The 23,695-nt window shown below is 30.5% G+C and overlaps 4 protein-coding genes and 1 long non-coding RNA gene across 7 annotated transcripts in view; 3 read left to right on the top strand and 2 right to left on the bottom strand.

The window, feature by feature from the left end:
* Positions 1-7,354: 7,354 nt before the first annotated feature.
* LOC115243520 (probable cysteine--tRNA ligase, mitochondrial) lies at positions 7,355-10,305 on the top strand. Of its 2 annotated transcripts, XR_003885237.1 has the most exons (9): positions 7,355-7,773; positions 8,164-8,459; positions 8,570-8,777; positions 8,907-9,172; positions 9,243-9,379; positions 9,590-9,712; positions 9,878-9,890; positions 10,030-10,138; positions 10,213-10,305. XR_003885237.1 is itself a non-coding variant. In XM_029820601.1 (8 exons), the coding sequence occupies exons 1-8, from the start codon at positions 7,544-7,546 to the stop codon at positions 10,246-10,248; spliced, it is 1,557 nt and encodes a 518-aa protein (XP_029676461.1). In that variant the 5' UTR covers positions 7,355-7,543; the 3' UTR covers positions 10,249-10,302. The 2 variants fall into 2 exon arrangements, 1 of the variants encoding a protein (XP_029676461.1); XM_029820601.1 differs by having other exon boundaries at positions 9,878-10,138; positions 10,213-10,302.
* Positions 10,272-12,734, bottom strand: LOC115243523 (ribosome production factor 2 homolog). Its single transcript, XM_029820607.1, has 5 exons — positions 12,367-12,734; positions 12,137-12,269; positions 10,825-11,264; positions 10,598-10,742; positions 10,272-10,516 (listed from the first exon to the last, which is right to left on the bottom strand). Exons 1-5 carry the CDS (start codon positions 12,384-12,386, stop codon positions 10,310-10,312), a joined length of 945 nt encoding a protein of 314 aa, XP_029676467.1. The 5' UTR covers positions 12,387-12,734; the 3' UTR covers positions 10,272-10,309.
* Positions 12,735-13,469: 735 nt separating this feature from the next.
* Positions 13,470-20,104, top strand: LOC115243518 (probable Dol-P-Man:Man(7)GlcNAc(2)-PP-Dol alpha-1,6-mannosyltransferase). Its single transcript, XM_029820600.1, has 8 exons — positions 13,470-14,076; positions 14,461-14,593; positions 14,675-14,848; positions 14,983-15,136; positions 15,430-15,574; positions 16,440-16,666; positions 16,860-17,108; positions 17,182-20,104. The coding sequence occupies exons 1-8, from the start codon at positions 13,951-13,953 to the stop codon at positions 18,875-18,877; spliced, it is 2,904 nt and encodes a 967-aa protein (XP_029676460.1). The 5' UTR covers positions 13,470-13,950; the 3' UTR covers positions 18,878-20,104.
* On the bottom strand, positions 18,976-21,412 carry LOC115243525. Its single transcript, XR_003885238.1, has 4 exons — positions 21,206-21,412; positions 21,025-21,100; positions 20,449-20,568; positions 18,976-20,356 (listed from the first exon to the last, which is right to left on the bottom strand). It is a non-coding gene; the product is annotated as an uncharacterized LOC115243525 (long non-coding RNA).
* A 130-nt stretch (positions 21,413-21,542) lies between these two features.
* Positions 21,543-23,695, top strand: part of LOC115243521 (transcriptional adapter 2B) — an 11,584-nt gene continuing 9,431 nt past the window's right edge. Inside the window, exons 1-7 of one of the 2 annotated variants that reach the window (XM_029820602.1) lie at positions 21,543-21,817; positions 21,910-22,007; positions 22,577-22,636; positions 22,716-22,857; positions 22,962-23,197; positions 23,266-23,495; positions 23,612-23,693. In XM_029820602.1, the coding sequence (XP_029676462.1) occupies positions 21,811-21,817; positions 21,910-22,007; positions 22,577-22,636; positions 22,716-22,857; positions 22,962-23,197; positions 23,266-23,495; positions 23,612-23,693 (855 nt within the window). In that variant the 5' untranslated portion in view covers positions 21,543-21,810. The remainder of the gene's footprint in view (positions 21,818-21,909; positions 22,008-22,576; positions 22,637-22,715; positions 22,858-22,961; positions 23,198-23,265; positions 23,496-23,611; positions 23,694-23,695) is intronic. The other variant, XM_029820603.1, reaches the window with a different exon arrangement.

Raw genomic sequence — 23,695 nt, forward strand, 5'->3', positions numbered from 1 at the left:
GCTCTTCGTTCTGAATCAAGATATTACTAATGTCAATATTTAAAAAGATAAGCAACGTTTCAAGAGAGAGTATTTGTTACTATTCGACTATTTGAATTGAATTAAACTAATTGATTTTAACTTGCAATTAGAAGTTAAAAATTGAAATAGCATTTTGCCCGCCTCTGTGTGTAAATCAAATGACGTCGGTGGATCGCGAACGCAACGATTTAGTGTGATTGGTAGGATAAAGTTAGTGGCGCGATTATTGTTCCGATCGCATAATCCAGTATTTTCTAAATTTCGTTTAATATTTGTTTTCAAGCAGAGAGATTCCAATCATTATGATTAAATTAATATGAAATTATCTTTTATTTTTGAAAACGTTAAAACGTGTGCTGTATAATTTCGAAGAATTATTGCCTCGAAATCCTTAAATTGTGATATCTGAAGTAATTAATATGTTATTATTAAATATGAACGCGTGTGTCGAAGACTTCGATATGTTATATTACGTATATTATAAAAAATATGTGAATTAAAAGAGAATTGGAATTAATTCCGAGAAATTTTATTACTGTAGTGTATTGGACACATGTCAGAGAATGTCTTTACAATAATTTCTTTCCATTTTATTATCTACTTTTATTATCTACTTTTTATTCTCACACAGAATATTGAAATACAATCAAGAGTTAAAGAAACGTGAATTCTCTTCGACACATTTTAACCCATCTATTTTTATTGCCACATATGCTCAAGCGAGAAGCGATGTGCGAGTTTTAATATCGCGGTAACGGAAAAGAATGCCTTCTTTTTCACTTTGATTTTATAGTTACCCGCTACTTGTGTAGTACTATTTTAGCATAGGTCGTTTTATTCGTCAGACGACTTACCAGAGTAGAGCAGAATAGAAATCGAAGAAGAGGGGCCGGATGAAGCGAGATAGCGTAATTCCGAGGATCATAACCGATCATCAACGTAACGAATCCTTACGAGCTTCAGTCTCATCTGGATGAAAACCTGAGAAGCAAAATGAAAAGTTATAGTGATCATGTCTATCATGATGATAATCGTAAAGAATCCTCGCGCAAACTTTGTTACGCGCGATCCAGTGAAAACTGAGTGAAGCAAAGATGCAGGATTTGTAATACATGTGTAGGTGCCATATAACAGAGACGGGCTTGTTTCGAGTTGTGTTTGCTCGATTGATCGGAAATCAATTTAAAATGCTATACTCCGAAAATATGTATACAATTGAATTTCTGTTCAAGATTTCTTTGTACATTGTATGTTAAAACTAATATTGAGTTGAAATTTAGCAATAATTTTTAAAAGAATTATTTTTATCCTGCCTTATTGAATGAGACATTTAAATGAGAAGCAGCTTCTTAGAAAAAAATTAGTATATGATAAATGTGTCACTATATACTTGACTTATTTAATAATTTAAAATTTTTCTAACGAATTTCTATATACGCGCACAAGAACAATAAAAACATTCAGATGTTCCCATTTCAATGTTTCATTTCTTATGGAAGAGAATAAAAATATTATGTTCTTAAAAAAACGTTAAATTCTATCGCATGTAATCTGTTTTATTAATACTATCAATTAAGAGTTTATATAAAAATATAGGCTTTGTAGCTCATGTTAAACATGTTTAACGGTAGCATAATAAGTAACCTATCTATTCATTAGATCGCTCTAAACAATTCATATATGGTGAATTCAAGGAAATGTATTGATTTATAATATAAATAATCGCGCGCCCGTCTCTGACGTATGAGTTTATAACAATGGGAGTGATGTAAGAGAAAAATTAAGAAAAAATAAAGAAAGAATTACTTCTTTACTTTCTTCTTTTAATAATAAGACCGAAAATAATTGTACATCGCTCTCATTCTGGTTGACTCATAAAATCGCTGCGCAAGAGCAGCTGTTGTTCGAACGAATTCGATATTGTTGTTGTATAATGTAATGATCACGATTCGTTTTATCGAGAACGCGAAACGTGGCTAAAAACCGATGTCGATTGTAATAAAGAACGGTGTTCGCGTTAACTACTCGTATCTTTTCTTGTATTGAGGACAACACTCGGCAATGTTCGCGAGTTTAGAATGCGAATTTCACTAATTAATATTTACCTCCATAAGAAAAAGAGTGCCGAGCAATGTAACATAAAAAAAGAAATGTTTCAGAAATGTATAAAAAATATACTTCCAATCGTTTCATCCTTTCATCCTTTAAACATTTGTAAATGGTACCTCGACATTTGTGTTCTCACTGTCGTACAAATTCGAACAACAATACTAATTTATAAGCGATTTTTATACAATTGTTACATGAATTTTGTAATCGTATGGGAAATACTCTGTTTGCATATAAACTTTAATCACTTGTCTTTTTGAATCACTTCTTCCGAAATAGTAAGTAATATAACGCACTATCGATTAACACAGACTCCGCTGTATTCCGCTCAATGTCTCAAACTATACGTGATGTAGATATTAGAGGAATCAGAGATTTCACATTCGGTAGAATGCGGCAACAAAGAATGCACCATTAAATATATGCTAATTTAATTAGATAACAATTATTGAAAGAACACAAATATGTATGCAGAAAATAGAAATATTTTTTATAATATTATGTATTTTTTTATGATTTTTCTCTCCTGACATATACATTTCAGCATTAAAACTATTTTTAAGTTATGCTATGAAAATTATCTGTATGCATTAAAGCATATAACAAAAAAACTTTTAAAATAAATATCGAAAAACTGTCAGTATTTCGAATGAACAATAGAAATATTGAATATCAACGTGTTCTGACGTATGCGAGCTTTCTGGTTCACTTGAAACGATGAGATTATTGTCCTTTCGATAAAATCAACGATCAAACATGTTTGAATGACTCGACGAGTCGGAGCTCTATTTCTAATCTAAATTTTACAATACTTTGTAAGTTAATAATATAGCGAGAAAAATTCATGATTCGCGCGCGCGCGCGCGCGTGCATACGCGAATAATGATTAATAAATAATAAAGAAATAAGTATAAAAAAGGGAATAAAAGACAGTGGCGGTAGTTGCGCGCCAAAATCAGAGATTCCGTATTTTGTCAGATAACTATAATTATTATATTGCCAGTGTAACATAAGACTTTGATATGTATTGTTAGTATGCGTCGTGGATATTACAGAAGAATGAAGATAAATATAAAACGTACATCGTACACGCACACACATACAATATACGAGCATACGCGTATGTATACGTGTGTTTGTGTAAAAGAAGGATAACTTAAGATATACAATATATAAGCATAATTTCAAAAATAACTTTTAATATAGATTTACTTGTGTAAAATATAAGGAGAACTAATTGTGCTCAATAAATTTCAATAAATAACGATTTTGCCTATGCCAATAATTATATTATTACTGCAGTTTTATTTTTTTACAGAATACACATTATAAAGAAATATATAGATATATTTCCGCGTCTGATGAAAATATCTGCGATATTGAAAGAGCGCTGTATTTTTTAATTTGTGAATAAGATATGGATCGTTTTTTTCATTACATACATTACACATTCCTAAATAATAATACATATATACACACATATATATGTATATATCGATTTGAAACACATACATTTGTACTCTGCTTTCAAACATTGCCAATTAGATGCTTGCAATTTATTTAATATTATATCATAAATTTGTATTGCTTTCTACAACGACTTATCTAAACTGTACTTTTTTTATCACTTTAATTATATATATAGACGCATATATTTGCGAACAGATTCGAATTTATCGCGATTTTTCCATTACTTTAGCTATGTTCCATTTGGCGATTGCTCATAGAATCATTCCATCCCTGTTGTTCACCAAAACACATAATAAACATTATTAACATATTAAACATATCAAACCTTGAACTCTGCCCTCGAACAGCATTGCTAATTATAATATAAGCAATGCAATCGTAAATCCGATGCCTCCTTTGACGATATATCCAAGCTGCAATTTATCACTTGAAAAATTAAACGTATAGATACGCGCGCGCTTACGAATATATCTCGATTCCCTCACCACTTATGGTCCTCGCACACTGGACGCGATGAATGATGAGCGATGGGCGATATCCAATGAGAGCACTGCTTTTTCGAAAAAGCAGTGCTCTCATTGGATATCGCCCATCGCTCATCATTCATCGCGTCCAGTGTGCGAGGGCCATAAGTGGTGAGGGAATCGAGATATATTCGTAAGCGCGCGCGTATCTATACGTTTAATTTTTCAAGTGATAAATTGCAGCTTGGATATATCGTCAAAGGAGGCATCGGATTTACGATTGCATTGCTTATATTATAATTAGCAATGCTGTTCGAGGGCAGAGTTCAAGGTTTGATATGTTTAATATGTTAATAATGTTTATTATGTGTTTTGGTGAACAACAGGGATGGAATGATTCTATGAGCAATCGCCAAATGGAACATAGCTAAAGTAATGGAAAAATCGCGATAAATTCGAATCTGTTCGCAAATATATGCGTCTATATATATAATTAAAGTGATAAAAAAAGTACAGTTTAGATAAGTCGTTGTAGAAAGCAATACAAATTTATGATATAATATTAAATAAATTGCAAGCATCTAATTGGCAATGTTTGAAAGCAGAGTACAAATGTATGTGTTTCAAATCGATATATACATATATATGTGTGTATATATGTATTATTATTTAGGAATGTGTAATGTATGTAATGAAAAAAACGATCCATATCTTATTCACAAATTAAAAAATACAGCGCTCTTTCAATATCGCAGATATTTTCATCAGACGCGGAAATATATCTATATATTTCTTTATAATGTGTATTCTGTAAAAAAATAAAACTGCAGTAATAATATAATTATTGGCATAGGCAAAATCGTTATTTATTGAAATTTATTGAGCACAATTAGTTCTCCTTATATTTTACACAAGTAAATCTATATTAAAAGTTATTTTTGAAATTATGCTTATATATTGTATATCTTAAGTTATCCTTCTTTTACACAAACACACGTATACATACGCGTATGCTCGTATATTGTATGTGTGTGCGTGTACGATGTACGTTTTATATTTATCTTCATTCTTCTGTAATATCCACGACGCATACTAACAATACATATCAAAGTCTTATGTTACACTGGCAATATAATAATTATAGTTATCTGACAAAATACGGAATCTCTGATTTTGGCGCGCAACTACCGCCACTGTCTTTTATTCCCTTTTTTATACTTATTTCTTTATTATTTATTAATCATTATTCGCGTATGCACGCGCGCGCGCGCGCGCGAATCATGAATTTTTCTCGCTATATTATTAACTTACAAAGTATTGTAAAATTTAGATTAGAAATAGAGCTCCGACTCGTCGAGTCATTCAAACATGTTTGATCGTTGATTTTATCGAAAGGACAATAATCTCATCGTTTCAAGTGAACCAGAAAGCTCGCATACGTCAGAACACGTTGATATTCAATATTTCTATTGTTCATTCGAAATACTGACAGTTTTTCGATATTTATTTTAAAAGTTTTTTTGTTATATGCTTTAATGCATACAGATAATTTTCATAGCATAACTTAAAAATAGTTTTAATGCTGAAATGTATATGTCAGGAGAGAAAACATTAAATATATGCTAATTTAATTAGATAACAATTATTGAAAGAACACAAATATGTATGCAGAAAATAGAAATATTTTTTATAATATTATGTATTTTTTTATGATTTTTCTCTCCTGACATATACATTTCAGCATTAAAACTATTTTTAAGTTATGCTATGAAAATTATCTGTATGCATTAAAGCATATAACAAAAAAACTTTTAAAATAAATATCGAAAAACTGTCAGTATTTCGAATGAACAATAGAAATATTGAATATCAACGTGTTCTGACGTATGCGAGCTTTCTGGTTCACTTGAAACGATGAGATTATTGTCCTTTCGATAAAATCAACGATCAAACATGTTTGAATGACTCGACGAGTCGGAGCTCTATTTCTAATCTAAATTTTACAATACTTTGTAAGTTAATAATATAGCGAGAAAAATTCATGATTCGCGCGCGCGCGCGCGCGTGCATACGCGAATAATGATTAATAAATAATAAAGAAATAAGTATAAAAAAGGGAATAAAAGACAGTGGCGGTAGTTGCGCGCCAAAATCAGAGATTCCGTATTTTGTCAGATAACTATAATTATTATATTGCCAGTGTAACATAAGACTTTGATATGTATTGTTAGTATGCGTCGTGGATATTACAGAAGAATGAAGATAAATATAAAACGTACATCGTACACGCACACACATACAATATACGAGCATACGCGTATGTATACGTGTGTTTGTGTAAAAGAAGGATAACTTAAGATATACAATATATAAGCATAATTTCAAAAATAACTTTTAATATAGATTTACTTGTGTAAAATATAAGGAGAACTAATTGTGCTCAATAAATTTCAATAAATAACGATTTTGCCTATGCCAATAATTATATTATTACTGCAGTTTTATTTTTTTACAGAATACACATTATAAAGAAATATATAGATATATTTCCGCGTCTGATGAAAATATCTGCGATATTGAAAGAGCGCTGTATTTTTTAATTTGTGAATAAGATATGGATCGTTTTTTTCATTACATACATTACACATTCCTAAATAATAATACATATATACACACATATATATGTATATATCGATTTGAAACACATACATTTGTACTCTGCTTTCAAACATTGCCAATTAGATGCTTGCAATTTATTCAATATTATATCATAAATTTGTATTGCTTTCTACAACGACTTATCTAAACTGTACTTTTTTTATCACTTTAATTATATATATAGACGCATATATTTGCGAACAGATTCGAATTTATCGCGATTTTTCCATTACTTTAGCTATGTTCCATTTGGCGATTGCTCATAGAATCATTCCATCCCTGTTGTTCACCAAAACACATAATAAACATTATTAACATATTAAACATATCAAACCTTGAACTCTGCCCTCGAACAGCATTGCTAATTATAATATAAGCAATGCAATCGTAAATCCGATGCCTCCTTTGACGATATATCCAAGCTGCAATTTATCACTTGAAAAATTAAACGTATAGATACGCGCGCGCTTACGAATATATCTCGATTCCCTCACCACTTATGGCCCTCGCACACTGGACGCGATGAATGATGAGCGATGGGCGATATCCAATGAGAGCACTGCTTTTTCGAAAAAGCAGTGCTCTCATTGGATATCGCCTATCGCTATCGCTACAGTCTAGCATTGTGCGATAGCCTTCTCTCACCCGTTTAGAACCTAACCTAACCTAACCTAAGATAAATGTTGATGTTGACAATGTCGCGTGATTTTTATAGGTTAAAACATTAGTCAAGAAATCTTTTTTTCAAGGAATTAAATACATGCGTAAGGGTGGTGATTATCACGGTGATTATCAACTGTAAAAAGAATATTTTAAATAGAATGAATGTAACGCGCAGATTAATACAAGTGTGCAAAAGTTTTGTACATACTGAGACGAAATGTCAAGACAGACCAAAATGGATAAAGCCAATTGGATACCAGACCGCAGTGTCTGTATATAATCCGATAACGAGATGCAAAGTTCCACTGATATTAAAAACGGAAAATGTTTTGAAATGGTATATGTGCGGGCCTACGGTCTACGATTCAGCGCATATCGGACATGCAACGTAAGAATGTCACTTAAAAAGTTTTATCGCGTGTTTATTATTATTATTGTTATAATTAAACTGTTACTTTGAAATCACAATTTGACATTAGTGTTTAATTTGACAAGATTATATTTTACACAACTGTTACATTTTATAATAAAGCATGCTTTACAATTATCAAAATTGATATAAACGCTTTATAATTCTTTCCAATGTATAAATTATAGTATTATAATGTATATTATAATGTACAACTTTAGGCTCTTTTCTGTTACCATTATAAAATTTATTATTTAATTTGCTTGTAATGTAATGGAGATTGCATTCTGTGCAAAGACATTAGCTATTTTGCTGATATATATAGTTTGAGTTATTTATTAGAAATAACTAATTTTTATTACTTTACAGTACTTACATAAGATCAGATATTATTCGTCGAATTCTGTCGAATTATTTTAACATTGATGTATTATTGGTTATGGGTATAACTGACATTGACGACAAAATAATCAAATGTTCTATTGAAAGTGGTAAAGATTTCAAAACTTTATCGAAACATTTTGAGACTGAGTTTTATGCAGATATGAATAAGTTAAATATTGGTGAACCATATTTATACTGTAGAGTTACGGACTATATACCACAAATTATATACTTTATTAAAGAGTTGCTAGCCAGAAACTATGGTTATGTTACAAAAGATGGTAAGATATTTGTTAAGAAATATTTTAATTTTTTTTGGTGATATGAAAAACTGCCTTTAATTCATCAATTTTTATATAAATTCTTACAAAAAAAATTATGCATGTTACAGGATCTGTTTACTTTGATACAAGCAAGTACAACAAATATGGTAAATTAGCAATCCCTGTTCTTGATGCTGTAAAAAGTCAGCATCTGGATAAAAAATCAGTATTAGACTTTGCTTTGTGGAAAGCAGCAAAAGATAATGAACCATCTTGGAAATGCCCATGGGGTCATGGTAGACCAGGATGGCATATAGAGTGCAGTGCAATTGCAAGGTAATTTTAAAAGTTTGTTCTATATATTCATATTATGGAAATTATTTTTTATGAGAGAAGAAGTTTATTAAAATATATATTTCTCTATGTGATAATACTTACCTATATAGAAGTATGTGTCTTCATCAGCGCAGTCTTTGGAAATTCTATAGATATGCATAGTGGTGGAATAGATCTGGCTTTTCCTCATCATGAAAATGAAGAAGCACAATCTTGCTGTTATCACAATGTCGACCAATGGGTTAATTACTGGCTTCACTGTGGCCATTTGAATCTGACAGGGGATGTGAAAATGTCCAAAAGTCTCAATAATACTATAAGCATACAGAATTATCTCGAAAAATATTCGGCGAATCATCTTAGAATGCTTTGCCTACTTTCCCATTATCGAAACGGTATGCATTAATGTTAGCATCAATTTCCAAATAATTTAATTTGTGTGCAATCAATCAAATTTTATTGCAGGCATTGAATTCTCTGACGAAATTATGCAAAATGCGGTGTCGATAACCAAAAAGTTTGATAACTTCACAAGTGACTGTGATAATTATGTTGCTGGCAAATTTAAAACTGGTGAAATTGATGAAAATCTTTTGTTTACAGTAAAGAATCAATTTTTTATTTCATTAAAGATTGATTAATTAATATTTTTAATACTATATTTCTTGTGCATTATACAAAAACATGTAAAAAAAAGAGAGAGCGCAATTTTAAACATATTTGATTACCTTTTTGAATTACTGATAAATAATGATATAATCTTATATGTGACATAGTTAAGATACAAATGTTATAATTTGAATACTTTTTAGACTTTACATGAAACAAGAAATAAAGTTTATTCCGCATTAGCAGATGATTTTGACACTTCAAAGGCCATATATGCCATCATAAATCTTGTTGGGATAGGAAATAAAATGCTGCACCAAAATAATGTAAGTCATTTGCATAAAAAATACATTATTATAATAATTAAGTGTGATATCTATATCTATCTATGTGTGTATCAACGCAAAATTTTTTATTGCATTATATTATATTTTAATACTTTAATTATTTAGTAATTAATTATTCAAATAATAAATTTAAATTTTATTTAGATAACACCTCACAGTAAGGGAGTAAGCGCTGTTGCTGCTGTTTCAAATTACGTTTCAAATACTCTTTCAAAACTTGGCATTTTACAATCTACAATGTTAGTGCCAGAAAATAGACAAGTTAAAGATATTATTGATAATTTTCTGAACTTCAGGATGGCTGTCAGAACTAGAGCACTTGAGCAAAATCCAAAAGACACAATTTTATTAAAAGAATGCGATACTGTGCGAATGAATTTGTCTACTTGTGGAATTATAATAAAGGTAAAAAAGTTTTATAATATTAAAAAGTGTTACAACAAATACCATATAAAATCTATATCATTAATCAATTATAGGATCAGCAAAATGTCACTAGTTGGAGTTGGAAATAGCATATAAGAATAATTCTATGTAATTAGAAGTTAAATAAAAATTTATTAAAACAATAATTGTTCAATCATCAACTTTTTTAAGTTTTTTTGAAATATCATCATTGTCATCAGCATTTTTTCTCTTTTGGGCACTCTTCTTTTCCAGTAATGTTTTTTTCAAACCTTTCATCTTTCTTGTTTGAATGTTATTAATATTTTGTTCTCCAATATGTATACGACCAAACGTCGTTCCAAATGTATCTGTTGAGATATTTTTCTTTTTCTTTACCTATGATCATAATTATAATATAAGATCTCAATATTTATATTTTGCATGTTACATATAAGTATGTGTAATTTATAAAAGTACCTTGAGTGCTTTAGGCTTCTTGCAAGCATCCTTGAATAAATCTTCAGAGGCAAACTTGTTACGCCTACAGAGTAGATCGGCATGTGGGCCTATTTCTTCCAGTTCTACTCTAGGTGTCCTTGTGTTAGATTTTTTCAAAAGTATCCTAAAGATATATTGTAAAAATTTCTAAAAAGCATTCTTTGATATATTTGTCATTTTATTTCAATTTTATTTTTATATCTTACCTGTAACTACGCAAAAATATTTTATTTTCAACAGCTGTAAAACTTAAGACATGTTCAAGACCTTTCAAACTGATCTTTTTAATTACTTCTCTTTGGAACATATCAACAAGTAGGTTTTTAATTCTTCCATATTCATAATTGCTTTCAAAGAGTTCACCATTAAAGATCAATAATGGTTTTATTCCCTTTGTGATCTTTTCAACTTTAAAGTCTTTTAATCCTTTATAATTATCTATACCAAACTCTATCATATCTAATAATGTATGCTCATACATTCGACCCATGATAAGATTGTGTGGACGTTTCTTATTGTGCGAAGCCATCATGAAGAGAGGTGCTTCGTACTTTGATGCAAATTTCTCGATAGGTACAATATTCTCGAATGGTAGTATATCATTTTTCTTTTGCATCATTTGTGCATTAGGTTTTTTTAAATCATACTGTAAAATATATGAATAATGTATATAAATATGAATAATGTACTGAAAATACTATATAATACAATATATTTAATATAGTACGAAAGTGGATCAAATATAAACAAGACCTGGTCAAAAAATATTTATTCGATTAATACATGTGAAAACTAACACAAAATTATTTTTCTATGTAGTATCCATTAATGTCCACAAATTTTTGCAATCACACTGGCAGTTTTTTTATCCCTATTTCATAAAAAGTAGCAGGACGAGTATGAAGCCAATTGTGTACATCATTCCATACTCGACCGCTTCATTTTGGGAGTGTAATAATACCCAAGATTCATCACATGTGAAAATGCGTCTCCTTCTGCTGCATGGCGATCCAAAAGCCTCTGAGAGATTTCAGTCCTTATGGCCTTCTGATTTGCATTCAAAATTCGAGCAGTCGTGCGGTAATTTTTCAAATGCAGATCAAAAGGCCGTAAAGGCTGAAATCTTACAGAGGCTTTAGGATCGCCATGCAGCAGCAGATGCATTTTTTATATGTGATAAATCTTAGATACATCATTACATTCCAAAACAAAGTGATTGAATATGAAATGGCGTACGCAATTGTCTTCGTACTCGTCCTGCTATTTTTTATGAAGTAGGAATAAAAAAATTGTCAGTGTGATGGTAAAAATGTGTGGACATTAGTGGACACTATGTAGAAAAATAATTATGTAGTGATCAAATAAATATTTTTTGAACAAGTTTCATTTATATATTTGATCCACCCTCGTACATTCAGTTTCAAATTACAGTTTCAAAATTTTATCAATATTTCCAAAAAATTAACTCATAAAAAAAGTTACATAATATATAATCACAATTTAAATTATTTCACTCACCAAATCCTTCATGATATTGACGGCAATCTGTGATGTGTTTTTACTTTTAAAACACAAAGTTTCTTTGGCATCTTCTATCATTTGAGGTGCTTTTTTAGATAAAATCCTCTTGCCCTTAGGTGTAACTGGCTTTCTGTGTCAAAATATTGCTCATAATTATAATGTATATACATAATACTTCTGCATGCTATTAATACATGCAAAATATATACAGATAAAAAATAACTTACACCTTATTTATGACCGACATGGCAAAACGATAGATTCTTCTTCTTCTTTCTTAAATGGCACCTGCCCTCGGTCGAGGGTCAATTTGGATTGCCTTCTTAATAAAGAGCCACCGAGAACCGAGAAAGAATGCAGCTATCACAGCCAACCAGGCTTTTGTCTCACAATATCACGTATGCTCCGGCAATATGCTACCATGCAATATGTAAATGTTACTTGTTTCCACAGAATCCACTGCAGAGCCCGACAGATATTAATCCACACTTGCCTTCTTGCCCGCTTTCTTTGGTTAGATTTGGAGAGCACGCTTTTAGCGCTATGAGCGTGTTCCGTCCTTGTTCAACTTTCGGTAAGTAATAAAGATAGATGACGCTGTTAGCGCTGACAGCGTCTCCCCAAATCCAATCTTTGTTGGCTGCGGTCGGGAAGACGCTAGAAATGCTTCGAAGTTTGATTGACCAATCAGGACAAAAAGAGTAAAGATTTCTTTATTCTGATTGGTTAATGCAATGCTTCGAAGTATCTCTAGCGTCTTCCCGACCGCAGCCGTTATATTGCCATGTTCTTGGAGTAATAGCGCGCTAATATTTAAATAATGAGAAAGGAAAAGGCAATTAAAATTATTTTCATATTATATAAGTAATCGCATTCATAATTTCTTAAATAAATATTGCAAATTTGTAAATATAACATTAAAGTAACGCAAATAATCATATAAAAAAAGTGAAAAATGAAATTAATATTAAATGTATCTTGTATTATATAATATGTGTTATATAATGTATTATTTTTGTATTTATAATAAACAGGTAACATTTATAATTTTTATTTTATTTATAAGCAAATTGATGTAAATTTTGATTATTTAAGATTGAAGGATGTAGTGTGTATAATATGTCAAATTACAATATAAATTCTTGATCAATGATTCCAATTATATATATCAGTCTTTTTTATTAACAAGATTTAAATTTATGACTATATGTTCGATAAACATAACATCGTTTTTTTTTTTTTTTTTTTTTTTAATGTCAGCTGCCTGTATGCAGCTATTTGATACACCACATCAGTGCCTTCAGTTACGAAGCTATTCAGCATAAAACTTCCAACTAGTGTTTTTCCAACTATGTTTGTTGCAAAATTGTGGGGTGATGTGTGGTTTCTGATTTCGTATAAAGTCAGGACTGACAGTCGGCAGATCCCAGATCCCAGGTTCGAATCATTCGATCCTCATCCCCTATATGCCTCTGTGGCGTATCGTAATGCCAATAAAAAATTTGTTATCAAAAGAAAAATTAATAAAAAATCAAGCGATGCTGCAATAATTATAAATTGACCAAATAATTATGTGAATATCTCGAAATTGATATTCGTGTTAGTAGAGAAAGACGCATGCGTAAACCGCCTGTTTTGTAACAGTATACAGTATACGTGGTTGGGTGCCCGGTCATCAGCCATACAGTAATACCGCAACAATAACACGTTGAAAAAAGGTTTTTCGGTCTCACTTCCTAAGTCTATCATGACAAGGTCAACGAATTTGCCGAGCGAGAACACACAATTAGTTTAAACGCAATTCGACGATCATGGAGCAGCTAATTATCCTAATATCGATGGTGTATCAATTATATTGTCCGTTCACAAAAGTTGAGGAAAGTTTCAATCTGCAGGCTATGCATGATATCCTCTGTCACGGCTTCAATCTGACGGAGGTAATGATTAAAATATTAAATAATATCGTTGTCTATCGAATCGAGAACTCGAGTTATTCGGCAATCATTGTCCGTTTCGCTCGACTGATTGCGATCGCGAGCAAACGTAAAACGTGCAGTTATATTTATAGCATCGGACACGTGTATTTTTAAACGCACGATCAGCTGATGCCGCTCCGAATCTTTCAAGATGATATGATAGACATAAATAGACTATTTTCCAATGGTCACTTTTTTTATATGCGTCGTTACTATTATTATCTGGCAACAATGAAGGAGAGAAAGAGAGATCTATATAATTTTCAGATTGTTCCATATAATTATCTATTTAACATTACAAGAATTTGTTCGCAAATTAATATATTGTGTTTTTATGTTCGATAGTATGATCATCACGAATTTCCTGGAGTGGTACCACGTTCTTTTCTGGGGCCTATTGTAGTATCCGGTCTTGCCTCGCCACTAATAGCATGCATTAATTACCTAAAGCTCAATAAAGTTATTGCTCAATATGCAGGTAAGTAGTGTGTAATTTTAGAATATGTAATAACAATTTTTCACATTTTTATATAATATAAAGATGATGAACACCTTTCAGTAAGAGCAACATTGGGATTATTGGTGATAGGTACATTCAAATTATATAGGCACGCTTTACAGAATATCTTTGGGCTGCAGTTTACAAAATGGTTTATTGCCATAACTGTAACGCAGTATCATTTTATGTACTATCTCAGTCGCCCACTGCCAAACATAATGGCTATGCCTTTAGGTAATAAAATAAAACTTTGTTAATTAGAGTTTGTATTTATGCATTATGTTAAAACTGCAATTTATTAAGTTGCACATATAATAACATACCATATATATTTCTCTTTTTAATTGCAAATGGATCTGACATTATAGTGTTACTAGCCTTATTTGGATGGCTAAGGCAAAATTATTTGATATTTATCTGGTCATCAGCTGCAGCAATAATAATATTCAGAGCAGAACTCGCCATACTGTTGGGATTGTTCCTATTATTTGATATAGCTAGCAAGAAACTTTCTGTACAAAGGTATTTACATATTATATCAGATGCCTAATATAGCTATTAAATTACAAATAGAAGCAATTAAAACCATAAAGGAACTTTCTGCAAAACAGCATAGATTGTAAACCTTTTATTATACATATTAAATACATAAACCATCCCCAATCTTATTAAGATATAAGTTTAATAGCTTTGATTACAATTGATTAAAACTTTATATGATTAGAGAAATATTTTATTTTTTATATACGTAATGTGCATAATGATCTTTCCAAAATTATTTTGTTTATTACACAATGTTTTATAATAATTTTTAGACTGTTTAAAATCGCAGTTCCAGCTGGTATATCGTTCTTAGCACTTACTGTTGCTATAGATTCAACATTCTGGGGACGCTTAGTATGGCCAGAAGGCGAAGTATTTTATTTCAACACTATTCTTAATAAGAGCAGTGAATGGGGTGTATCCTTTTCAGATATAATAATAATAAGCTTTTTTTAAAGATCTATCTTAAATGGTTATTTTGTTCATACTATTTTGATCATTGTTTTGAATGTTGGAAAAAATTATTTTTGATCTATTGCATTACAACATGAATTATAAAATAAGAATGTTCAAGACATCATAAATTTATTTTAAATAGATATTTTTTACCGTTTAAAATATTTAAATTACAAATAGAAGCAATTAAAACCATAAAGGAACTTTCTGCAAAACAGCATAGATTGTAAACCTTTTATTATACATATTAAATACATAAACCATCCCCAATCTTATTAAGATATAAGTTTAATAGCTTTGATTACAATTGATTAAAACTTTATATGATTAGAGAAATATTTTATTTTTTATATACGTAATGTGCATAATGATCTTTCCAAAATTATTTTGTTTATTACACAATGTTTTATAATAATTTTTAGACTGTTTAAAATCGCAGTTCCAGCTGGTATATCGTTCTTAGCACTTACTGTTGCTATAGATTCAACATTCTGGGGACGCTTAGTATGGCCAGAAGGCGAAGTATTTTATTTCAACACTATTCTTAATAAGAGCAGTGAATGGGGTGTATCCTTTTCAGATATAATAATAATAAGCTTTTTTTAAAGATCTATCTTAAATGGTTATTTTGTTCATACTATTTTGATCATTGTTTTGAATGTTGGAAAAAATTATTTTTGATCTATTGCATTACAACATGAATTATAAAATAAGAATGTTCAAGACATCATAAATTTATTTTAAATAGATATTTTTTACCGTTTAAAATATTGGAAATTTTTGAACAAGCAGTTTCGGAACATAAATAAACTTAACTGATGAATAGACATCACCATTTTTGTGGTACTTTTATTCAGCGTTGCCGAGGGGTCTAGCACTTTCATACTTTCTAGTTCCTGTGGGGATGTTTTGGGATGCTAGAGTTCGTACGTTTACCGTCCCAGCTATTGTATTCGTCGCAATATTGTCATTTCTACCACATAAGGAACTGAGATTTATCATATATGTGTTTCCGTTACTAAATGTTGGTGCAGCTGTTGCTTGCCATAGAATGTAAGTATATATTCCGCCTTAAAATTACATTTAGTTAATTTTCCATCTCAGTTCTATCAGTTTGTCAAAACTAAAATATCAGTATTTATAAAATCCTAATGATAGCTTAATCTATAATCTAGCTGATTAAACTTAAAACTACAAATTCTTGTAGCTGCATATAATATAAAAACTGTTTCTTGTTGGTAATTAGATGGGAAAACAGAGCAAAAACAAAGTGGAATGGTTTTTTAGCACTGGTAATCCTGAGTCATGTTGCATTAAATATTGTATTCTCCACATTTCTGCTATATGTGGCTAATTTTAATTATCCTGGAGGTGTGGCAATTACTAGATTACATAGACTCGAGAAAAACTCGATTGAGCCAGTGCATGTACATATCGATGTATTCACTGCGCAAACCGGAGTATCAAGATTTACACAGACTAACGCTTCTTGGATGTAAGTTATGTTTACAATAATTTTATCCTCATTACGGTATCTTTTAATGGAAAAAACTATAATTATATTACAGATATTCGAAACAAGAGAATTTGACTGTCGATGATCCTGAAATGCTACAATTCACTCATCTCTTGATGGAAGCAAAAAGCAAATATTCTCCAAAAATAAAATCTTATCTTAAAACCCATAATATTATTGATTCTATCGATGCATTCTCGCATATAGCATTTAATTATAACATGATACCGCCTATTAGAGTTAAAACAAAACCTAGTATATTTATTATGAAAAGAAAATCGAATATCACATACGATCTTCATAAAGCAAAATCTTCGATTTCTATAAAGAATTCTTCAAAACAAATAGATAATATAGAAAATGTAGAATTTAACATGTCACATGAAGACAATGAAGTAAAGACAATGGAACCGATAGTTCATAATATTGTGGAGTCATTAGAAGAATTTGGAAAGTCAGAAGAAACTGATAAACAAAATTTATCGAAAGATATAGAAGAGATTAAAGAAATGATTAATAATACCGAAGAAAAAATCGGAATGATTAACAATCTAATAGAAGATAATGTGACATCTATGGAAAATATTACTACATGGAAAATTGAAGATACAAATAAATTATCACCAAATTCAAAAGATAAAAAAGAAAAAAATTTGGATTCTCAGGAAAATTTCGAAAGTGTTCCTAATATCTATGATACCAAACTTGACGAAAAAATAAAAACGGATATTGAAGAGGAAAAAATTATTAAAGAAAAACCTAAAAACGATTTAAATCTGCAACAAGAAACTCAGGGTACTAAAAAAACGGTTAAAAAAATTATCCAGGAAAAGATAAGAGAAGACAACCAAAAAAGAGAAACAAATGATAAACGAAAAAATACAGAGCTTCCAATAAAAGTGAAAAAAGGAGCTATAGCAGCAGAATGGCCAAAAAGAACGAAAATGTTACAATCCAATTTACAAGAAGCAAAGGATTTTAAAATCTTTACATATAAATCGCCATTAACAATTCAAGATCAAATTAAGATTGCAAAAGAACATGCAAAAGATGATGATAAACAGAAATTTATTAAAGCAAAAGACACTACACAGAAGACAGATAAAATCAAGATAATAAAACCAGTTAATCGAGAGCAAATCGCGGAAAACGAAGATCTAAGTAAAGAAAAAATTGTAGATGTAACAATAAAGAAAATTACAACAACACATGATAGTGTTGACACAAAATTACCTGTAACTGAGGGACAAATCGTAAAGAAAGAGGGTAAAAAAGACTTTAAACCATCAAAACCAATAAATGTAAGAGAAAGTATAAAAAATATAATAAATCAATTTAAAGAATTTGAAAAAGATTTTATATATGATAATATTGATTCAATGACATCAATGAATGATATAAGCCATGCAAATCGTATTGAGAGCGATCTACGCATAACAGAAATGGACAATAGTATTACAGATCATTCTGTGAAAAGTGAGACTCAAGTTGTGATAAAAGATGCTAGAGAAAGTTTCAAAGAAATATTAGATCAATTTAAGCATATCAAGGATGAATTAACTTTAGAGGAGGATGATCAATTTGATGAAATTGCAGCAAAATATATGGAACAGCCAATTGCTCAAACTTTATTACAGTTTAGTGAAGCTCTAAAAGGTTTAATGCAGCATAGAAAAAAGACTTTGCCCGAACATACGACCGACTTGTATGATAACCAAAATGTAAACATATCAGATATCAGAAGATGATTATATATCAGAACATCAAAGAAAACTTACGGTAGAAAAAATCATTCAAGCAGCAACAAAAGATTATGCGAAGAAGACAAAAATGGAAAATGATTATAAGACTGTTAAAAAGTCAAGAGCTGTATAAATAAAACGAAAAGCATGGAAAAACCAGATACGTTAGTGCAATTATAAATAGTCTAAAACAAGATGCTATTATGGTTTCTAATACAAAACAAGTACCTCTATATATTAAAAGTTTTAAAAATCGTATTAAAAATGTCTTTTTGCTTCTCGTAGTATCAATCTTATTTACATTATTTTAAATATATAAATTTCAAATAATGTCAATAAAAGATTGATACTATGAGAGGTACAGAAAATTTGTACAGAAAAATACTAAAAAGTAATAAAATAGTCAAGACAATTAAATATTGTTTCGTAAGTAACTTCATCAAGTGTTACTAGTGAAACAACTGTATACTTATAACTATGTAAATATGTTTCCCTGTGATATCAAAAATGTTGTATTTTTTAATGTGTGCTTACATATTACCAATATAGGAAGTATAAAATTTATTTTTCCTATGTGAGATATTTATATAATGAATTGCGAAAATGGTTTGGTGGAAAAGTACTATATAATTTTTCATATTACAGATGTATAATTAAATTTTTACTTTGCATAAAATTGTACAAATATACAAAAAAAAAAATGTATTAATTTATACATAGTAATCAAAAGAGAGATACAAATATTTTATATAGCTATTTTATAACTTCATTATTATTTTCTCTTCTTTCATCATATTTTCATTACATATATTTTTAAGTGTAATAATAGATATTTTATTTGTTCATTAACTGTAAACATTAAGTTGGTATGTGAGTTATATTATTATCAGATTTTTGCATTTAGATATTGCTTATATAAAATTTCTCGCGTTCCTCTAGCTATATTGTATCATGCTTGTATTTGTATGTAGCGAATCAGATATTAAATCATAAATGTAAATAAGTTATATAAGTTATCTGCCATATGTAATATATCATGCAATATTTACAGATGGATATTTAATTTTCATATTGGTATCTATAGAGCAATCAAGTGCCTTATTAAATCTCTTCCAATATTCGGAGTGGCGTTAAAAACATAAATGTACACATATGCATGAATATAATAACTGTATGTGTGCTTAATAATTATACCATGTATTAGTGTTTTATAAATTGAAATTGTTCAATATATTATAAAGAGAGTTTACAAATTAATTCCCAGAACACTTCTATTAAAATCTAGATATTTATTTTAGGCGACATGCGCGATTAGAAAAAGAATATTATTACAATATAATATATGTAAGATCAAAATTTTCTGAACATCTCTCTGATTCCGTAAATCGATGCGATAGTGTTACATAAAAGCAAAGCTAGTGTAAAGTTAAACAATATTTTATCGCGTGTGCCGCTCTTTAAATAGACAGGAAGTCCATCGTCGCACTGCCAAAATAAATAATATGTGTTAATATAAAAATTTTTTTTATGCGGTTGTTATAAATCAAATGTTTAAAATTGCTTCAGATTATATATACCTGCATTCTAGCTTGCTTCAATTTAAAGTTCTGAAACGTTTTGCTATTGTCCTCATAGAAGAAACGTGTTTGGTTTGTGTTGAATGATCTTTGTAATAATGGAATATCGCAAAAACGTATCTAAATTGGATATATAAATCCTTTAACTTCTTATAATTTAATATCTTTTGTCACTTATATTTATTGAGTTGGTGCAAAAGAGATGGTGCTACATTTTCTCTATATATTATGTTTTTGATTTTATAAATAATATTTCAAATGTTTTTACAAAAAGTTTAAAAAAAAAAGAAAAATTACTCTTTGAAAAACTGTGTAAAATTTGTAAACTTCTCTATTTAACGAATATGCGACACATATTTTGCACTAATTTATATAAATATAAATATAGTTTATAATATAACATATATAAGATTTTTAAGATTTACATTTCTCTGAACACAAAGTTTTTAAAATGTTTTAAAACATTTATAATTTTTGATCAAATCATATGACTTGTACTGAACCAATTAATATTCAATGTGCGCGTTATATCGTATCAAAAATAATTTAATTTTCAAATTATTTGTTATACGTTACCTTTTGTACATTTCTTAGGAGCAACATATTTGAAACTCTTGATATAATAACTCCGTCCATCACATCACGATCGTTACTGAAAAATAAAATAAACAATCTTATTGTTTTACCGGTTGCTAAGAAACCAGATATACGTTCAAAAATGTAATTGCAATATTTTGTATCTGTTATTGATATAAACCTTAGCTTGCCATAATATTACAAGGAAGGACGCATTCTAAAATTTTTCACGAAAGAATTCAAATCAAAGTGGCAAATACAGCGCAAATTTCCAAGCCTCCACACATTCATACTGATATAACTTTTGACGCGTAAAAGGTTTATCTGATTGGATATCGGCTAGAGAATTTCTAGGATTTCGAAAGTTTTTTGCAACTGCAGCCAATCAGTACATCTGACGAATCTTGTCGAATGATAAATGTAATACGCCCTAAGGCGCCGACGACGTGTACGAAATGCGCATGCACTTCCTGAACAACAGTAGTAGGGAAGGGAGGTTTCAAGAATGGCCGCTCGACGCGCATGCGTACTCGCCGCGCGACGCAACAGTCATAAACAAGACTGCGTTCTGGTTGACGCTCCTCGCGTCTAATTATTGCGCCTACAGGGTTGACGGGGGTGTCTCGTGGGGGACGCAATTTCGCGATTTCGCCGCGTATTTGTTTACACGAAGCAGGATGCTTCTGACGCCGCGGCATGGCATGTCGTGATACATAAATTCAGGACACGTACTGGCATGCGGTGACGTCATCCAGATTGTTCTAGAAGAACTTCCGCGAAACAAAAATGGCGGGTGCGTAATCCATTTACACGTCGGCATTGACGGTGCCACGCGTCACACCTCTCGATTATCACCCCTTATCTTTTGATTTCTTTACATTTCAGATCTATACGCTAAGTACAACTGCACCTATTGCCAAGAGGACATTGCGGGCCTACGTGTTAAGTGCATCGAATGTCCCGAATTCGACCTTTGCTTGCAGGTGGGTCGTACATTCGAACCCTCATTCTGGATCACGTGGTATCCTCTTTCTCCCTCTGTCATCACTCGTTTCTCTTCTCGTGTTTTTTTTCTCTTTTTTTTTTTCTTTCATTTATTCCGCATTCATAACTTTTTCATATTTCTCGTGAATGATATTTTTAATTTTATCATGTTTTATACATTTTTTCTTTTATTTATTTTTTTTTTGTGTATTTTATCATCACGTTTCCCTTCCTACACCTTCCATTCTATCGCGAATCCGTGAATGAAGCTATTAATTGATGAAATGCATGTGGGTGTGTTGGTGGATATTTTGAATTGTGGCGCCAATAGAATTTTGATTATTATAATTTTAATATCCAGAAATAATATGTACACAAATGTTTTATCTGTGATTGTTCAATCGACAGTTAGTTTTGAGATTACTTACAATTCTGTAAATTACTTGTATTTTGTATTTTATATTTGTTTGTCTAAAACTATTTTAAAATTTAAAAACTTATTTTTATAAATAATAGAAATATATGGATAAAAAAAAATATATATATCAACTATGTATATTGTTTATAGTGTTTTTCTGCTGGTGCTGAAATTGGTCAACACAAAAATAATCATGCCTATCAGTTTATGGTAAGCAGTTTTGAAGAAAATTTTTTTTTATATTGCGCTATAGAAGTACCAGAATTTACTTGTGTGTATATTGATGTAGGACTCTGGTACGATTAGTATATTTAATGGACGTGGTAATTGGACAGCTAGAGAGGAACTTAGGCTTCTGGATGCTATTGAACAATTTGGATTTGGAAATTGGGAAGATATCAGTACACATATCGAAACACGCACACCAGAAGGTAATTTAATTGACTTATTTTCTGAACATCACATGAAGAATTTGATACAGAGTCAATTTTTGTAAACATAACCATTTTTTAAAAGAGACATTTTGTTTTTACAGAGGCAAAGGAAGAATACATTGCTAGATATCTCAATGGTAACATCGGAAAGCATACATGGCCACCTACAGAGAGCTATGTACCAAATCTTACGGATCAAACTAAGTCTGATCATGGTCCACTGTCGCCCGATCTTACATCCAAATTACCACCATTGGATATCACTCCGGAAGAAGCCACGCAATTGGGTTACATGCCCCAACGAGATGATTTTGAGAGGGTAATAATCAATCTTAAGGTTTGATCAATTTTTACTTGAAAAAAGTTTTGATTTGATAATCATCATTATTATGATACTTCTTCCAGGATTATAACCATGAGGCCGAATCTCTCGTTTCATCGTTATTCCTGAATCCTGCCGAGGACGATGATCTTGACATTGCACTTAAATTAGCGCAAGTTGATATGTACACCAATAATTTGAGAGAGCGAGCAAGGCGAAAACGCGTCGTAAGAGATTATCAACTTGTGTCGGCTTTCTTTGCATCATCCAGAAAAGACAAAGGAATAAAAAAGAAACATACAAAAGAAGAAAAGTACGGTTCATATAAATGTACTTTTTTCTTTACGTTTCTCTTGAAATATTTTGAAAAAATAATTACTCTTTTTTGCTCGCTCAAAACGTATTAAGTAATTCGTTTATTCGATGCAGAGAATTTAGGGACAGAATGCGTGTATTCGCACAGTTTTACACAGCACAAGAGCACGAACAGTTCCTAACAAATCTCGAGAGGGA

This window comes from Formica exsecta, unplaced genomic scaffold (assembly GCF_003651465.1).
Source record: "Formica exsecta isolate Colony F162 unplaced genomic scaffold, ASM365146v1 scaffold72, whole genome shotgun sequence".
In the NCBI taxonomy this organism is placed as follows: Eukaryota; Metazoa; Arthropoda; class Insecta; order Hymenoptera; family Formicidae; genus Formica; species Formica exsecta.

Bases quoted from the DNA above. Each gene is read 5' to 3' on its own strand.
- LOC115243520 (XM_029820601.1), top strand. From the start codon at position 7,544: ATGAATGTAACGCGCAGATTAATACAAGTGTGCAAAAGTTTTGTACAT. The intron at 7,774-8,163 runs GTAAGAATGTCA...ATTACTTTACAG, and splicing joins GCGCATATCGGACATGCAAC to TACTTACATAAGATCAGATA. The intron at 9,173-9,242 runs GTATGCATTAAT...ATTTTATTGCAG, and splicing joins ACTTTCCCATTATCGAAACG to GCATTGAATTCTCTGACGAA.
- LOC115243523 (XM_029820607.1), bottom strand. From the start codon at position 12,386: ATGTCGGTCATAAATAAGGT. The intron at 10,743-10,824 runs GTAAGATATAAA...ATATATCTTTAG, and splicing joins ATATTTTTGCGTAGTTACAG to GATACTTTTGAAAAAATCTA. The intron at 10,517-10,597 runs GTACTTTTATAA...TTATGATCATAG, and splicing joins AGAAGCCTAAAGCACTCAAG to GTAAAGAAAAAGAAAAATAT.
- LOC115243518 (XM_029820600.1), top strand. From the start codon at position 13,951: ATGGAGCAGCTAATTATCCTAATATCGATGGTGTATCAATTATATTGT. The intron at 14,849-14,982 runs GTAATAAAATAA...CTGACATTATAG, and splicing joins CATAATGGCTATGCCTTTAG to TGTTACTAGCCTTATTTGGA. The intron at 16,667-16,859 runs GTAAGTATATAT...GTTGGTAATTAG, and splicing joins GCTGTTGCTTGCCATAGAAT to ATGGGAAAACAGAGCAAAAA.